Below are 19,235 nucleotides of genomic sequence, written 5' to 3'. Positions count from 1 at the left end.
ACACTGTAAATGCTCCCACCATGGCCAATGTGAAGCTATCAACATGACATCGATGAACACAGACTTGGGAAGAAATACAGATGATTGGCTGCCAAGAGCTAAATCAACTAAAAGAGCACCAATACATTGCCCCAAAATTTTCAACAAGAAGAACAGAAAATATGTTTTAAAGTCATATCAGTGATCAGAAGAGTTGGAGATGATTTGTCAGTGACATTCAGCTGCCTGTTTCATGGCAATTAGGGGCTTCCCAGGTGGTACTGGTCTTAAATAATCTGTCTGCCAATGCAGGAGATGCAAGAGAAGAGGGTTCAGTTCCTGGGTAGGGAAGATCCCCTGGAGCAGGGAATGGCAGCCTACTCCAGTATTATTGCCTGGAAAGTTCCACAAACAGAGGAGCCTGGCAGGCTACAGTACATGAAACTGCTGAGTCGGATACAACTCAGTGACCTTCACTTTCGTGGCAATTAGTCTAAACCCACAGTCTCACAGTATCTAATATATATATATATATATATATATATATATACAAGCCTTTCCTATTTGAGTAGGGGTTCCTAAGTGTTATAACTTGAAGAATATTTAGACCCTGCTACTTCATTATCTGTACACTGAGTATCTAAAATTCCATCATTAAAAGTATTTCTCTTTTCTTAAGCCCATGTTTTAGCCCATTTAAAACTTGGACCATCCATAAATAGGTGACAAATGAACTTGCATTAACGTGCTAAAAACCACTAGTTTAAAATATCAGATTGTTTTATTTGTAGTAAGTAAGAGAATTGAGAAAATGGAAATTCAGATAAGAGTGTAAAGGAACTGATGACTTTGGAGTAGTTGCATTTCTAGGAAAATCCATCACGAACAGGGTAACACAATAGGCACCATCACAAATCCTGGTATCTGAGATGCAGGACAGTGTCAGGCATCTGTGGAAAGGTATAACTGAGTAGGAAGAAAGTTGCAGGATTAAATAAAATAATCTGTTTAGAACATTAATTATAGTTTCTAGAACAGCCTAGTTGCTCAGTAAATTTTAGTATCTTTAAAGGGAGGAGATGGGAAAAGAAGAGAGGTTCTATTCAGGAATCATTTAATGAAAAGTGACATAAAAACAGATTTCAAACTGACATAAGCAAAGAGGAATTTATTATCTCACATGAACGAAAAATCTTACCTGAATTAAATAGCACGTCCAATATTGTCAGTTCAGTTCATTTCAGTCACTCAGTCGTGTCTGACTCTTTGCAACCCCATGAACCACAGCACATCAGGCCTCCCTGTCCATCACCAACTCTCAGAGTCCACCCAAACCCATGTCCATCAAGTCGGTGATGCCATCCAACCATCTCATCCTCTGTCGTCCCGTTCTCCTCCCGCCCTCAATCTTTCCCAGCATCAGGGTCTTTTCAAATGAGTCAGCTGTTCGCCGATATTGTCAGGTCTTATTATTTCTCCATCTCTTGACTTTGCAGCTCAGACAAGCTTTGCCTCATGGTGGTGAGATGACTCCCAGCGGCTCAAGGCTTATATCCATTGCTCCTAGTCATTCTAACAGAAAGAGGATGGTTTTCTCCTGATGGCTCTAGAAAATATCCTCACATTCACCCTGGTTGGCAATGATTTGGTTACAGGCTCATTCTGAAACAAATTGCTGTGGTCAGGGACCCAGCACACTCTGGTTAGTCATGCGTGTCACAAGCCACCTAGCAAGTCAGGAATGGATTCACTTTATGAACATAAGTTTTGGTTCCCAACAGAAGACTGTGGTATGCTTTCCAGAAAAATTGGAAATGGATGCTAATCTGTCAAACTACAAGGGAAAATCCAGCTTTGTTCTCAGTTCAGTTCAGTTCAGTCGCTCAGTCGTGTCTGACTCTTTGCGACCACATGAATCGCAGCACGCCAGGCCTCCCTGTCCGTCACCATCTCCTGGAGTTCACTCAGACTCACGTCCATCGAGTCCGTGATGCCATCCAGCCATCTCATCCTCGGTCATCCCCTTCTTCTCCTGCCCCCAATCCCTCCCAGCATCTAGATCATGAGAATTTTAAAACTGAAATGTTTTCTAAATTTCCATCTTATTCAGCAAATTAATTCAGGGGTGATACGCAAAAGGTTTAACAACTAATATAAAGTTACAAAAATGAACAGCAGCCACACCCCTTGGACCTGGAACCTAAAGACCAGACTCTTTCAGAACTGAACACTTTTCCAGCTGTGCCACAAGGAAACTGAGAGAAGTGGTGAAGATAGGGCAGAGAGGGAACCAGAGCAGCTGGAGAAGTGGCAGAATATTCAGAGTGTGGAAGACTGACTATTCACCACCTGGACAAAGTGTTTCAATATCCTGACAACTAGAACAACTATACCAGTGTGTACCAGTGGTGTTTCACCCTTGGCTGAATCTATTTGCAGCTGTATCATAAAGAAGAATGTGCTGTTGGCTATGATCCTCTTATATTCAGAAGCCTGGCCTTTGAATTAGGAAACTGTTCTTTTCAGGGGACACCGGAGGAGCAAAAAGGTTTTCTGCTAACAAGATCTAGGATAAATGAAAACATATACACAAAGGGAGAAGTCAACTCAAACTATAAAATAAACCAAATAATAGCAGAATTCATCTTTTCTTATCATTTTAAAATTTGTGACAAATAAAATTGTCATGATTTCATCCTATCAATACTTAATAGTTAGATTTACAGATATTCTTCTATATTAAACCACATATTTACCATTTTTGCTGCTCTTCATCCTTTCCTGTAGATTTGATTTTCCATCTGGTGCTGTTCTCTCTTCCTCTGAAGTAATTCCTTTAGCATTTCTCATAGTGTAAGTCTGTTGGCAGTGAAATAAATCGCTCAGTTTTAGCTGCCTGAAAAAAAGTTCTTATATTACCTTCATCCTCAAAATATATTTGAACTGGAAGTAGAATGTTGGGATACTTGACCAATTTTTTCCCCAAACCTTTAAAGATTCCATTGAGTATGGTCGCCATTGCTTCTGAAGAAAGGGATCCCTCATTCATACTGTTACCCACAAATTGTGCTATTTTGTTCTGTTTTCAATGTTTTTTTCTCTCTCTCTCTTTTTGGTTTTATCCATTTGGCAAAGATTTGTCTACATATGGTTTTATTTGCATTTATCTTTCTTAGGGTTTGCTGAGCTTGTTGGTTCTTTTTTAAGTTTTTTAATCTTACGTTTAATCACAAAATTGAGGGGATTTTCAGCCATTGTTTCCTCAAGTATTTTTTTTTCTTCTTTCTCCTCTACTTACGAAATTCAGATTCTACCTGTGTTAGATCTCTTAATATTCAAATGAACTCTGAAACTTTAACTTTTTTCAATGTTTTTTCTATTAGGTCAGATTAAGTTATTACTTTTCATCTATATTCAGCTTCCCTTATGGCTCAGCTGACAAAGCATCCCCCTGCAATGCAGAAGACCTGGGTTTGATCCCTGGGTTGGGAGAAGGGAAAGGCTACACACTCCAGTATTCTGGCCTGGAGAATTCCATGGACTATATAGTCCATGGGGTCGCAAAGAGTCAGACATGACCAAATGACTTTCACTTTCACTTTCTTTCATCTATATCAACTTTACTGACTGTTTTACCATCTTCAATCTTTTGTGTCCCCTATATACACCCAGTGGCGTTTTTATTTTATATATTTACTAGATAAGTAGTTTTTTTTGGATATTTAGTTTTATGCTCTAAAATTTCTGCAGTTTTTTTTTTATAGCTTCAGTTCTCTGCTAAGATTCCTCATCTGATCATTCATTTTTTTTAAAAGTCTTTGAACAAACTTATCTTTATAATAAACTATTTAGTTTTTATCTGCTAGTTTTAGAATGTGGATAATTTGGGGACCTATTTCTAATTAATGCTTTCTCTCTTTACTTCAGGTCCCATTTTCCTGTTTTCTTATATTGCAAGTAATTTTTGGTTGTATACTATGGAATTATATTATGTCTGTGGTCAACAATTATATTATGTCTTGAGGTCAACAAGACTGCCATTGCACCATGGCAGAAATGCATTCCCATGCAGAATGTTGGGGAATTCATAAGGTAATCATGGTGTTTCCCTTGAATGTTTCTTTCTCTCAAAGATCATAGTTTGCCTTGTATGTGCTGTCAGTTTTATAGCTGTTTTCAGCAAGAGGACAAGTCTAATATCAGAAGTCTAATGACATGCCCGAAAGCAGAAGCTAGCTAAAGATAATCTGAAGAGTTCATTTAGCACAAAGCAAAGATAGTGCTGTTTCAAACACTGTACCATTTATATACTGAGGAGAATTTGATAGGGATGAGATTTTTGTGGAAATATGTATGGCATGCATTCTCTTTTGTAAAACTACATTGGAAACTAATGATAAAAGTCTTCTTAAATCTAATTCTATATCTAGTTTTCATTACTATTTTGAGCAATTTGCATTACTTTCTGTCTCTTGCTCTATTCAGGAAGCAGTAAGGCTTCATTTTTCTTCAAAACACTTTGACATTATTCAAGAGGAAGGACAGTATACACACAGGATATTATGAATAATATCCACGTGAGGAATCATATTGTTAATAGGTAAAAATGTTCTCCTGTGAAGAATATTCCTCCATGTTTTCCCCTTCATATTTTGTCCAGAGCTATAAGGAAAGCTTATGACAAACCTAATTTCTGTACTCTCTGTTCACGCTGACAAACCTGCAACTTCTTGTAGACTTGGCAGCTTCTAAGAAGGAAAGGATAAAGATGCGCTGCAGGGAGCCGGGGGAGGCTCCAATTCCAAGGCGAGGTAATAAGGTTAGGAAACTTATAGATGAACAAACAGCTGAAATGGCAACACACACAGATACAGAGGAAAATAAATGTGCCCTTTGATATAAACAAAAATAAAGGTTTACTTTGAAGGGAAATAAATGGTTTTTAAGTATAACACATATTGAATGATCAACTCAAGTTAACATTATTGGCAAACTACCCGCAGTTACTCTAAGGACCAAAGTTTAGCAGTGTCAATGAGTTGACAGTTCAAAATTGTCAATGTTTTCCTACCTCATAAAAACATGTCCCTCTAAATTCAGATGATAAAGAAAGGTGAAGAAAGTTGTCCAAGGCCATTTAGTGAAGTGGGCTAGTCTCCTTTTGGCTTCATCAATATCTTTCTGGCTCCATCATCCCAGTTGGTAGAGTTCCCCTCTTCCCTGGAATCATGTAGGGTTCCTGGGCTTCTTTTATCTTCTCTGTGAGTAAAACAGGCTCATAGGAAAGGGTCTGATCAATTTGTTCCCACTATTCAACTCAATGGTTTGGTTATTTGAAATTTTTAAATTTATGGTTGGACTTCAAACTTCCTCAAACTAGAGAAATTTGAGGAAAGCAGAACTCTCCTCCCTAACATCAAATCTTAATACATAAGCCTGGCATCCACTCTTCTTACTTGTCATTCATGTTTTCACAGAATATAACCTGTTATTTGGTGCATTACTTTCCATTCCTCCTAATCTCTCTCAGATGGACAATATGTTTCCAATCTGTCTAGTTTCTCCAAGTGCTCTCAACTTTTCTAATTTTATTTAATTTCTTCCTTAAAAGCCAGCAATTTAAAGGATCAGAGCTTTAAATAGGATCAGAGCTATTTAGGCCAAATTTCTCTAGTGCCAAGGTTGAATCCTGACCTATGATAAAAATCATTTTGAAAAAACCTGGTCATTTCTTTATTCTCTGACTGGAATTTCCAAATCATTTTTCCAGTCTCCTGACCAGTCTCTCAAAAGCTTACATGCTATTTGGAATTTATCATTTGACAATGATGTACCTGAGACACTGTGAAAAATACAATATCATTTAAGGTATTGATCTTGATACCAAGTAGATGGAAATCTAAGCTTCCCTGGTGGCTCAGACGGTAAAGCGTCTGTCTGCAATGCGGGAGACCTGGGTTCAATTCCTGGGTTGAGAAGATCCCCTGGAGAAGGAAATGGCAATCCACTCCAGCACTCTTGCCTGGAAAATCCCATGGATGGAGGAGCCTGATAGGCTACAGTCCATGGGGTCGCAAAGAGTCGGACATTCTTTCCTCATTAGATTAAAATCTAATGAAGAAAGAAGAATTCACAATTGTTAAATTTCAATTTTCAAACTATATGAAGTAAATATAAAACAAAATATGATCATCCTAATAAACACTGGCTTCCCACGTGGTAAGGAACTTACCTTCCAATACAGGAGACGTAAGAGACATGGGTTCAATCCCTGGATCAGGAAGATCCCCTGGAGAAGGGCATGGCAACCCACTCCAGTATTCTTGCCTGGAGAATCTCAAGGACAGAGGAGCCTGGTGGGCTACTGTTCATGGGGTCACAAAGAGTTGGCCATGACTGAAGTGACTTAGCATGCACACAATAAACACAGCACAACTTATAAGGGAATTCAGCAAATGATATTAAACTTCCTTACTGCTGCAGTAATATGGAAGGCTTATAAGCAGTAGAAATTTCAAGCTAGATCTGCTAAACATGAATGGATTTTAAATAGATTCTCATAGTAATTCCTTAAATGTTTCTGGAAAAAGCTCCTTTGTTGCCTAATAAGAATAAAAGAAGTAGAACTGCACAGTGATACATCCTGCTAATAAAAACACTGGGATGGCTACAGCCTCCATTTACCCAATTTAAAAAGGTAGTCTAGGAACAAAAACCTTGTCTCTTATTGCCTGTAACTCTTGAAGCTGAAAACCTTCTAATGAAACACACAGCCAAATTGCACATGCTAGCACTAACCCTAAATTTTCTTCGGATCAGTTAGATGTGCAGGCTTTGAGCACACTCAGAAGCCCTTCAGCACCTCAAGGGCTTATTTTTAGGGAAGAGTGAGCATGACTTCTGGCATTATAGCTCCCCTGGATAAACTACTTATTCGTTGAGTCAAACTGGATTTCATTTCGACATTAAGTCCCTGGGCAAAGTCAAGAGAGGAAGCAAAATATACATTAACATATGCAGAAAATAGCAACGTGTCCTGCCCACGTCTTTCAGGGGTTATATTCACAGTCAACCCCTGAGATGCTCCTAATGCAAAGATTAATAAAACACTGCTGAGCAGGTTGCTTACGGAGTGGACTATACATGCTTGTTTATGGCACACACGTCACTCACCACCCCTGAATGGAGAACTCTGGAATGCAGAGCCTCTGGCTGCGTACAAACGTGGCTACAGGAGGAAGCCTGCTTATCTGGGGAATGTGCTACTGGCTGATTTATCATGAAAGGAGCCTGAAAAGAAGTGGTGGCTGCTCTTTCCCACAATCCGATAAGCTGTTACACAGAGATTAACAGTTGCATTGAATTAAGCATGTTTGTCTGTTTTTCAATGCTGATTTTTAACTTCCTGCTCTTTCAGTTTCTTGGGGCTTCATTTTTAATAATGCTAAGTGTTTTAAAATTATGCACAACCCTACAGTCTTAATCATTTCAAGTTCTGCTTTAAGGAAAAGGTAAATAAGAACATATTGACAGCGTGAATTTAAACATTACTCTAATTGATGCTTAACTAGTAACTGTCTAAGACTACATAAAGTGTTACTTAAGGACGCCCTGTCAGAGGGCTTAAAACTATTTCACATGAAATAGGTGTTAGTCAACTTGTTTTTAAGTACTGTATATCTAATATTTTAATATATATAATATGCAATGGATTGCTTTTTCAATCAAATACTTAATAACAATCACCATGTTAAAGGAAACCTAGGGCAAACTTATTATCAATATTTTCACAAATGGTGGAGATAGTTGGTAGAAAGAGAGATGAGTACTTTTCCATCACGCTCTCTATAAAAATATACAAGCATTTAAATTATTCGACACCAGGCATAATGTTCGTTTGTTTACAACTAAAGTTTCTATCTTGGGTATCCAGTTCATGGCCCAGCACACACAAAAGTAGGTGTTCAATAAATATTTGATGAGTGACTGCATCTGTGAAGCTTTGAAATAGGATAATAGGCATGTTCCTACTTCAGTATTCTCCTGACTGAAAACCAGTAAATGTAGGAATGTAGGTCAACTTGAGGCCACATCTTTCCTGGCTTTGTACAGATCTGCCTCAGTTACAACTTCCAAATTCAAAGGCAGCATTTTCTCCTGCACGGGTACAAAATACTACCTGCTGGCAGTCCTGTCATCAAAGACCGTAACAGAGGAAGAACATTTGGGATGATTAGGTAGGTAATGACATAGAACAACTGATTTCTCTAATTTCCACTTGCTATGTCACAAGTAAAATAGTAGAGTCATTTGCAAATATCATTATTGTGGATGTCTATATTCCTTCAAGAAATATTTGTTGAATATCATCTGGATGACAGACACTATGCTAGGCCCTGGGTACACAAAGGTAAATACAACACAGGCCCTACATATGAAACAGATATGAAATACTACGAGAGTCTGACACACACTACTACTTACAGCATGATGTGACGTTTCATTTGAAGCCTTCTCTGGCTAAGAGCGTTTTCTTAAAAGAATTAAGCTTTCCATAAACTATAAGGTCATCTTTACTCTGTATAGTCAAATGGCCTTCATATTCAAGAGATATCTACATTTTAAATAGGAAAACGGTAAGACTGCATTGATGACCTTCTTTTAATTAACTATTCTCTTTCACTAGGCATATAAAACAATTATTTTGTAATGCCAATTTTAGTTTCTTTATCATTAGTGATAATGATCGCAATGTCTTTTACCTTCCATGGCAGTTTTGCTTCAAAGGGAATTGCACATAAAGATCAAAGAGAGACCAGAACTGACAGGAAACAAACAAGATTCTACTACAGTATCAACCTCTTTAAAAATCATTATTATTATTAGATTTTCTGGTGCCCTATGGCAGATCTCCCAGAGAAGCTCTGGGTTAACACTGAGTGTTCCAATCACTGCCACTCTGAGTGCAGAGGTTCACACCTATTAAATAAACAAAACCAAACTCAGGTGACTTGTGTGTCTCAAGAAAACAACCCATCACTTGCCTCACATAAAAGGAATAAGAAGCATATGGAAGGCCAGGTTTTAAAGGGCAATGCCAATAGGAAAAGGAAGAAATGTCAAAGATGCTGAAATAAACACTGGACTAGTTCTTGTCTGGATGTTTTTGTTGAGTTTTGGTTCTTTTCTTCCTACCTTAAAAATCCTTAATGGTGTGCATTTCATTTATTCTAAATGAGCAAAGAAACAAATATCAATCGTAATAATAAATGCAAAATTTCTTGATCCAGCTACAGCAGGAAGACAAAGCAAGAAATAAACAATTTGACTGAGGAAGGAAGATAGGAAAAATTCTTGGCCTTTTCTGGTGCTGACCACAAGATCTTAAATGCTAAGTTGATATTTACTGAACAAACAGTGTAGAAGGGCCCTCCCAGCAAAGAGACCAACATGTGCAGGATGATGAACTGTTCCTCTGAAGTGAAGAGTTCAAATAACCGAAACATAAAAGTTGGAAGGTAGAGGAGGAATGATGCTGATGGGCATGGTGAACAATAAGACTTGAGAGCTTGCCAGATTCAAGATCATGGAGCATGAAGTCCTTCCTTCAACCTAGAGGCAAGGGGAAGTCAGTATAAATTAATAAGAGATGAGCACTCTGAACAGCAATTAAGATTATACATTAGATGGAGTATCTCCTCCAATGGGACACCCAATGGCTAACATTTACTAGTATTAATATATTTGAGAGCACACTGGTGGTGTGCCTTTTAGACAGTCTGACTGAGCCATAAGCAGCCAGGAAAGACCCCTCCTCCATAAAACCTCACAAATACACCATCATGCACAAAAGTGGGAAAGCAGACCCACATACTCAACCACACATACAGGGGCATTGCAACTGTGTGTTGTCAGGAAACTGCTGCAGGAGTCCCTGCTCTGCCGTCTCTCACCTGCCTCTGAATATAACAAGCTTACATCACCAAGGGGATGGGCAAATTGAGACAGTGTGCTGACCAGTAGTGCCAGGGAGCCACGTGTCAAAAGTACAACAGCAGGTCCATTGGTTTATGTGCACATGCAACCAGACAGCCCCACACCAGGATTTTTTAAAAAGTCCCCTGGTTAGACCCCAGCCTACTGTCGACAACATGATCCCCACCTTTGCTTGATTCATAAAAGTTGCATATGTTCAAGTTTATCATGTAAAAAGCAGCTTGATTTAGGGAACTGGCCTAAGCTCCAGTGTACTGTGCAAACCCCAGCACTCATGCTTACTATTCTCCCTGAAATGTGAGACCCATGTCAGGAGCTGCCTAACTCCAGCTAGAGAAGGCAGCCCCCAAGCATCACACTTTCTCCAAAATCCGTGTTATATCAATGCTACAGGTTATACAATAAAAAATTGTGTAAGTTTACATTTGAAGAAGGTTATCTTTTCCTAATTCACAAAAGATGCTTTGGGGGCTAGCATCAGCTCCCTAGCAATATACTGCTATTGTCCTGTTAGAGATAACAAGAGTCTGACATTACAGGTTTAAAAAAAAAAAGAGGACGTGGCTTTGGGAAGGGCTCTTTTGTGCAGGTTTCTGGCTCAGAAGCCTGGGTACAGAGAAGAACCATTCGTAGACCCTGAGGTGTCAGAGGATGTGTGGGTAGAACTGTTTATGTGTTATATTTGGTCACTAGGTCATGTCCAACTCTTTGCAACCCCATTGACTGCAGCACACCAGGCTTCCCTGTCCTTCACCATCTCCTGGAGGTTCTCAACCTCACATCCATTGAGTCAATGATGCCATCCAACCATCTCATCCAACCATCTCATCCTCTGTCACCCACTTCTCCTGCCCTCAATCTTCCCAGTATTTCCTCAGACTTTTCCATTGAGTCTGCCCTTTGCATCAAGTGGTCAAAGTATTGGAGCTTCAGCTTCAGCATCAGTCCTTCCAGTTCAGGGCCAATTTCTGACTGGTTTGATCTCCTTGCTGTCTAAGGGGCTCTCAATTGTAGTGCTAGAGAGTTGTTTAGCAGGCAGTTAGCCTAGGAGACTGTTAAGTGGTTGAAACTGAACACTAGTTGAGCTAACCCAAGAAAGGAGTATTCATTACTGGAATGGAGATGTAATCGGACATGAATCATGAGAACAGAAACCTAGGAAGCAGAAACATGTAGAAAAGAAGATTTCAATTAAGTAAAATGAGGACTACAAAGGGTTTATTGTTGAAAGACAGGGAATAAAGACTCATAGCCAGGTTGCTTCCCTGCTTCTGCTGCTACTAAGTCACTTCAGTCGTGTCCGACTCTGTGCGACCCCATAGACGCCAGCCCACCAGGCTCCCCCGTCCCTGGGATTCTCCAGGCAAGAACACTGGAGTGGGTTGCCATTTCCTTCTCCAATGCATGAAAGTGAAGTCGCTCAGTCGTGTCCAACCCTCAGCGACCCCATGGACTACAGCCTTCCAGGCTCCTCCGTCCGTGGGATTTTCCAGGCAAGAGTACTGGAGTGGGGTGCCACTGCCTTCTCCACTGAACTGAACATTAGAAAACCCAGAGTCTGAACACTACTAAGTACAGTCTGTCAGGTCACTTCCTCTCTTTAGTCCTCAGTGTCCATTTCTGGGAGGTGGGGCCACTAAGAGCTATGTCACAGCAGGGTGTTGTAAGGACTGGGTGAGAATACTTGGGAGCATTCCTGGCACACTGCTCCATATGTGTTTAGTAGATGGTAACTGGAGTCATTATCCCATCAAAGGTCTGAATGGGGACCATCAGTATAATCACTGTTGCCTTCTCTACCATTCTTGTTCATTCAATTTTTATCTCTTTAGGAATTTGGTGACAGCCTCTGTTAGTCAGCTCCTCCTTTACACGAAGGACAGAGCAAAGATCCAGTTTGGCAATGAGAGAGGAGGACTAGCGGGCAGCATTGGCGCCATCCACTGATATCTCCCAGAGGTACAGACACGGGACTCATGAAGATGTTGACAAGACTCCAAGTTCTTACATTAGCTTTGTTTTCAAAGGGATTTTTACTTTGTTTAGGGGACCATAACTTTCTTAGGAGGGAGATTAAAATAGAAGGTGACCTCGTTTTAGGGGGCCTATTTCCCATTAATGAAAAAGGCACTGGAACTGAAGAATGTGGGCGAATCAACGAAGATCGAGGGATCCAACGCCTGGAAGCCATGTTGTTTGCTATCGATGAAATTAACAAAGACAATTACCTGCTCCCAGGAGTGAAGCTGGGTGTTCACATTTTGGATACCTGCTCAAGGGATACCTACGCATTAGAGCAATCACTGGAATTTGTCAGGGCATCTCTGACTAAAGTGGATGAAGCGGAGTATATGTGTCCTGATGGATCCTATGCCATTCAAGAAAATATCCCACTTGTCATTGCAGGGGTCATTGGCGGCTCTTACAGCAGTGTTTCCATACAGGTAAGACTGACAGTGTTGTTGATAAAACACTGTATCTCTTTGGCTTTCTGTCTTTGGGGAACAAAAGGAAAATATCCTAATAGCTTCATCAATGGATGATATTAACCATGTAATTGTTCATTTCTGTAAGTCTCTGGTAATAGAGGTTTGCAGACAGAACAGTACTTGAGCAATGAAAATTGTTTAAAGATATAGCAAGTAGCTAGTGCAGCATAATGAGCTACTCCAAAATTCAGTGACTTAAAACAACAATTATTAATTACTGTAGTTTATAAGTCTGAAGACTGGCTGGAGCAAGCGGATCAAGGCTAGGTTCAGCTGCAGGTAGCTCTGCTCCAAGTTTGTCCCTTATCCTCCACCTGGAATCAGTCAGCTAACCCGGTCATGTTTGTCTGAGTGATGACAGAGGTGCAAGAGAATGCAAATTTAACTGCACAGGCCCCTTCCAAACTTCTGCATGCTTCACAGCTGTGAACATCCCACCAGCCAAAGCACCTCACAAGGCTCAGCCAGAATCAAGGAGCAGGGAAATAGGTGCCACCCACAACCCACATGCTGCTAAGTTACATCACAAAGAATGTGGTTACATCACAGAGCCATGACTTCAAGTCCTCAATACAAACAAGCACAAGAAGTTACAAAATCACTGAGCTCTATTTTTTTCCACACTAATTTTTTCCCAAGCGTTGCTTTATTCAGAGATAAATTATAAAAAATTTCTCATGGTATAAACCTGCAAATGTATGCAGAGATGCTAGATAATTACTACCAAAAAAAAATAGAGGGAACAATTTAGCACATAACTTAACTAGATAAAAAAAACTGATAATTGGTTCTCATAATTTTGTTAGGGAAAGAAGGAACATATTAGTCAAACTCTTACAGTGCTCACAGGTCACAAAATTAGAGATGGAAAAGAGCTAAGAAATCATCCAGGTCAAAATTCTCATTTTCCCATGCCCTGGAAATATTGGTTTCATGAATATTCCCATTGGTAGGTAGCACATGAACTAGAACTTAGACTGATCTTTCGTACTTTGGGGCTCTTTCAACTCTCCTATGTGATTTTTATGTTATATGAAGTTCAATATTTTTTCTGGTAAATGTAGCAGTAATACAAGTCCATAAGATATGAATCATATACTTTGCTTCCTACCAAATGACTGTCATCAAAGCTCCATACACTGAAAGAAGTCATATTACACCCATGTTGTCTGTACATGTCACCAACCACTTAAACTGGCTCTACTCACATTGGAATAATCTTATTTCCACATCAGAGACTCAAGGCCTTTAAAATTCTACACAGAGTTCTGTGCTGCTCTAAGCAGCTAGTGCAAATTTTTTTCCTTCTATAAGCACACACTCATGAGTAATTAGGATAATTGATTTTTCATAAATACCCTTTGACTTCATTAGATGGATAGAAAATACTGCACATCTCAAAGCATATCATGTTAATTTTGCCACTATTTCTACACTTGGATAACAAAAGATGGAATTTGCTATTTGAAAAGAGAAAACTAAAGTATATATTTGTCATACTTCAATAATAATTTCATCAGATAAGTGCCAAACATTTTATAAATATTTATATTGTACTCAATATTACCACTAGTAAAGAGTTACAAATATGTTTTTCTGACCTTAGTTTCTCCCAATACAGTAATAGCACTCCACAGCAGATGTGTAACTATATATTTACCCAAAGTAATTAACAAACTGTGCTAGGCAAATAAAATTTTAATCTACTTTTACTGTTTTATTACCTATAAACTCCTCAAAAGAGGTCAGATTATCTTTTAAAAATGTAGGTTATTAAAACCCTGCACTTGTTCACAAGGGGAAAAGCCACTTAATCATCAAAGGACCTGGCTTATTAGTTCACTTATCTGGTCTATATCACTATAAAATCACAAATACTGATATGGTTTTTGTCTCCACATTATATATAAGGAAACTAAAATTGTCATGTTATATTGAAAAGGATATAAATTTAGGCAGCACCAAATGGAACTTGAACTCCAGCTCCACAATTTACAAAAAGTGAGTGAGTGTTAATCGTTCGGTCACATCAGACTCTTTTCTACTGTGGACTGTAACTCACCAGGCTCCTCTGTCCATGGGATTGCCATTTCCTCCTCCAGGGGATATTCCCAACCCAGAATCAAACCTAGGTCTCCTGCAATGCAGGCAGATTTTTTATCGTCAGAGCCTTCAGGGAAGCCCCAGTCGACAAGCTTATTTATAAAATAAGGAAAATACTATCCACATGAAAAAGTTATTGAGAGGATAAATTGAGAGAAGCCATGGGAAATGCCTTACCAAAAAAAAAAACTAACAGATTCAATAAGCAGTAACTATTATGAACCTAAAATCATTGGAAAAATCGGTGGAAGAGCCACCTCTAACACTAGCTCCAAGAAGTCCCAAGAAATTGTTGCTGGTCCCTCATGTGCCTCGTCAGTCAGGTGATCTGTACGAAGCTCCCTGGGTGCATCCTGCAACATCACAGGGGTTAGAGAGACCACTCAAGTCCCAGAACTCAGCCTTGACCTCGAGGAACCTAAACTCTGGCTATGGATACAGTACTATTAGGAAATAATAGTGACTACACTTCTGAATACATTCAAGGGGCTTACATGGTAAGAAATGACCTCTGGGAAAGTTTTGAGGGTGACTGAGAGAATGAAAGCTGCACTAGAGAAAAGCTAATTGGGGCACAGTTTGAATGAAACACTGGATCTGAGGAAGTCGATCAGAAAGACATGGTAGGAGTCTGTGAGCAAGAGGACAAAGACCTTGACAGCACTAAGAGGGTGAGCCGTAAATGAAAGGAGAGAGAGGGCTTCACTGCCCCCTTCCTGGTCCCCAGGTGCTCAGGCTCTGATTAGGCCCCCACTGGTCCCCTCAGCCAAAGGAAGTGGGGAGGTGGGGCCATCTGTCTGCACTCTGATCTCCAGGCCGCCTTCCAAGGAATCCCTTGCCATAGAGCCTTGCTTTCAGCTTCATGAATGAAAAGCAGTCTTAGGGGCTCTTACATAGCTAAGAATTCAGTTACCCTTGGTAAGCCTACTATCTGTCTTTAAATAAGAATTTTTTAAAGAAATAGTCAATAGCAATCCAAAGCAATAAATTCCTGATGGGGACTTTGAGACACTCTTGCACCTATATTAATGAGAGAAGTGTTTTAGAAGAGAGGCATTTTCTGGGTGCCCCTCACCCTCACTTTTGCTCAGGATGGATTCTGATCCTCTGCCCTGGTGTCTGGTAACTGTGGTGACAGCGTGCAGCTGGTAGCCACAAAGATGCATGCCCAGTGGTCACCTCTGCCATCTATTTTCACCTGCTTTTAACTTCTTGAATAATTACTGGAAAATGTCTGAGCTTAAACTGAGCTAGGGAGAGAAAAGAGGGTTAAACTGTAGGAAAAAAAATAAAATTATATATGTATAAATATATATATATATATATATATATATATATATATATATACTAAGATAAGTCTGCCACACAATTACAAAGATTCCACTCATTTAATTGTTGCATCCAGTACCAAACCACAGCACAGAGTTTTTAGTCACAAAATCATTCCTGAGAGCCAGACTTATCAAGAATGATAAAATTTGTACATCTTCTCTTTTGTGGTTGGGTCAGTTTAGATATTATCATCTCCCCATTTGGCTGGAATAGCTTTACTCTTGGGATGGCTTCAGAAGGTACTTTTCTCTCCAGTTTCCTCTCCTCTCATTATGTTCCTATTAAAGAAAAATTCCTCTAGAAATCAGCAGAGGAGACACCCTCCACTGTCTTAGTTCATACAACAGGCAGCCTGCAGACAGCAAAAACCACGTGAAAGGAGAAATTCTTAATGATTTTCTGAGTTAATCTGTATCACCATTGACAAAAAACAGAATATTTTCTTGACACTCTTAATAAGAAGACAAACCACTCTTTGGTGGTCCATTGTCTAAAGCAACAGAATTGATTTTTTAATTTGGTAATCAATGAAAGCTAGAATCAAAATCTTTCTTTATTAGCAAATATTCACGGGGTCTATTCACCACCCCATCTGGTGAATAAGCTTCTTTTCGAAGTATTTTAGAGATTGTATTCCACTCTCCTCTATAAGCCTGCAACCCACCCTCTTGGGGAAAAACACTATTTATTCAAGTAGAAAAGCAGGTTGGTTGCCTTTAGCAAGGCAATTGTCTACATGGTACTATTCGGAAGCAGTGTTTACACTTGTGCTTTTTCAAACAGAGCTCCTAAGTTGTTCAGTCAAAACAAAAAGTCTCACGAATTGTTCCAAAATATTCCTCACTCCTTTCAGGAAATGTCTATTTCCTTCGTCTTTCTTGCCTTAGCCAGAGCAAGGTCAGCTGCAACAGAACAGTTGACCAGTTATTATTGCATCCCTGAATGTTAAAGTAGCCTCAGCAACAAATGGATATTTGGGTTAAATAGCTCATACAAAGGGCAGAATAGAGCCTTGAAAGGATCCTAACACCTCTTTTCTATGCCTGACACAGTAAAATCTTTTTTCAGAATTTTTAGCGCTAGTCACATCCCAAGAACTCCCTGACCCTGGGAGGTAGTCATTATATCGTTTACCATGACATGGATTTGGACATGTCATGCATTGCTCACATCAAGTCCCTGAGAAGAGTAGCTCAAACTAAAGCCCTTGCAAAAAGTTTCCCAGGTTTTATCTAGATAGGATATGAAGAATAGCCTATAAAGACACTAAGCAGTCTGTTCTTCCTCCTCCACCCAGTTCCACAGAGGGAGAGTGGACCAGCACTCCAGTCGACCTATATTAGGTATCGTCTTCCCTCGATGATTCATTTACCCTTTAATTCAAATGCTGTGGGGAAGAATCACACATGAATTCCTGTTATCACAGGAAAATCAGAAAAACAGCTGAAGGACTAGGTGTTACAAAAGGCCACATAGGGTTAGCTGTGACCAAGTATCAGATAGACTCCAGAATGGACAAATAATGGTTTTTTCCTGTGAATAAATAAATAAATTTAAATTAGAGCAGAGTTTCTCAACACTGTCCCTATTGGGCTGGATACTCCTGCTGTGCAAGAGCTGCCCTGTGCAGTACAGGTTGGTTAGCAGCATCACTGGCCCCCCCTCACTAGACTGCATGCCAGCAGGACCTTAAGTTGTGGTGCACCCAAATGTTTCTATACACTGTCAAAGGACAAAGTTCTCCCCCTTCCCCACGGACCAGTGCTGACGTAGAGCAGGGTGTATCTAGAGCCAGCATAAGGAAGAGTTATTAGAAACAAAATGATAGTCCTGAACGAGGAGGCTGTAAGTTCTTAGTCACCAGAGTTATTCAAACAAAAACTGACCTATATGTAATCGAGGAGACAAAGCAACATATTAGTAACTGAATTGTGTTGCATTGAAGGGCATTTCTTAATTTTATAATCATACAGTGCTAAAGCAAAATACTCTATTAAGATGAGTGATTATAATGAAAGTATCTAAAACATGAAACAAAATAAATTATAGACTCTTTTCCATTGGGGTTAATTTGAAGAAGTCTGATCAATTGTTACTTCACTTGATTATGGTAGTATTTGTGTGAGTTTGGTAAATCAAGCTTCTCAATTATGTACTAGTTACAACTAGGACACATATAATTTCACTTTCATTAGAAAATAAGCATTTATTCAGTTCAGTTCAGTTCAGTTCAGTTGCTCAGTTGTGTCCGACTCTTTGCGACCCCATGAATCGCAGCACACCAGGCCTCCCTGTCCATCACCGTCTCCCGGAGTTCACTCAGACTCACATCCATCGAATCAGTGATGCCATCCAGCCATCTCATCCTCTGTCATCCCCTTCTCCTCCTGCCCCCAGTCCCTCCCAGCATCAGAGTCTTTTCCAATGAGTCAACTCTTCGCATGAGGTGGCCAAAGTATTGGAGTTTCAGCTTCAGCATCATTCCTTCCAAAGAAATCCCAGGGCTGATCTCCTTCAGAACGGACTGGTTGGATCTCCTTGCAGTCCAAGGGACTCTCAAGAGTCTTCTCCAACACCACACTTCAAAAGCATCAATTCTTCGGTGCTCAGCTTTCTTCACAGTCCAGCTCTCACATCCATATCTTACCACTGGAAAAACCGTAGCCTTGACTAGACAGACCTTTGTTGGCAAAGTAATGTCTCTGCTTTTCAATATGCTATCTCGGTTGGTCATAACTTTCCTTCCAAGGAGTAAGCGTCTTTTAATTTTATGGCTGCAGTCACCATCTGCAGTGATTTTGGAGCCCCAGAAAATAAAGTCTGACACTGTTAAGCATATGTATTTTAGGTTCAGCAAGAACACTACTGTGTAGACTAGGTAAGGGGAAGCAGAGAGCATGCAAAATAAAATGCATAAATCTTATTACAAAACAGAAACAGGCTCATAGAAATAGAAAACAAGTTTAGAGTTACCAAAGGGGAAACAAGAGTGAGGATATACTAGGAGTTTGGGATTAACAGAGACACACTACTATACATAAAATAGATAAACAATGAGGAGCTACTATATGGCATAGGGAACTATATTAATATCTTATAACAACCCACATGGGAAAAGATTCTGAAAAAGTATCATTTTGCTGTATACCTGAAATGCTGTAAATCAACTGTACTTCAATAAAAACATTTATAAATAGTAGACGCTTTATGAGCCCTTGATGCATCTATAAGCAAATATCAAATCCATATATAAAACACGTACAAGAACTGAGAATCAGTTGACCGTGTAAGTGCTGGGAGACCAGAGAGAACGACGGAATGAGCAGAAGGGAATGG

General features: G+C 39.6%; 1 protein-coding gene across 1 annotated transcript in view; it reads left to right on the top strand.

The window, feature by feature from the left end:
• Positions 1 to 11,951: 11,951 nt before the first annotated feature.
• The window catches only part of GRM3 (glutamate metabotropic receptor 3), a 104,272-nt gene continuing 96,988 nt past the window's right edge, over positions 11,952 to 19,235 (top strand). Inside the window, exon 1 of the mRNA XM_052638999.1 lies at positions 11,952 to 12,419. Coding sequence (XP_052494959.1) covers positions 11,952 to 12,419 — 468 coding nt within the window. The remainder of the gene's footprint in view (positions 12,420 to 19,235) is intronic.

The sequence above is a fragment of the Budorcas taxicolor genome, chromosome 4, assembly GCF_023091745.1.
Source record: "Budorcas taxicolor isolate Tak-1 chromosome 4, Takin1.1, whole genome shotgun sequence".
NCBI lineage: Eukaryota > Metazoa > Chordata > Mammalia > Artiodactyla > Bovidae > Budorcas > Budorcas taxicolor.
Note: the sequence above shows the minus strand (reverse complement) of the source record. Positions and strands in the feature narration are given on the sequence as shown.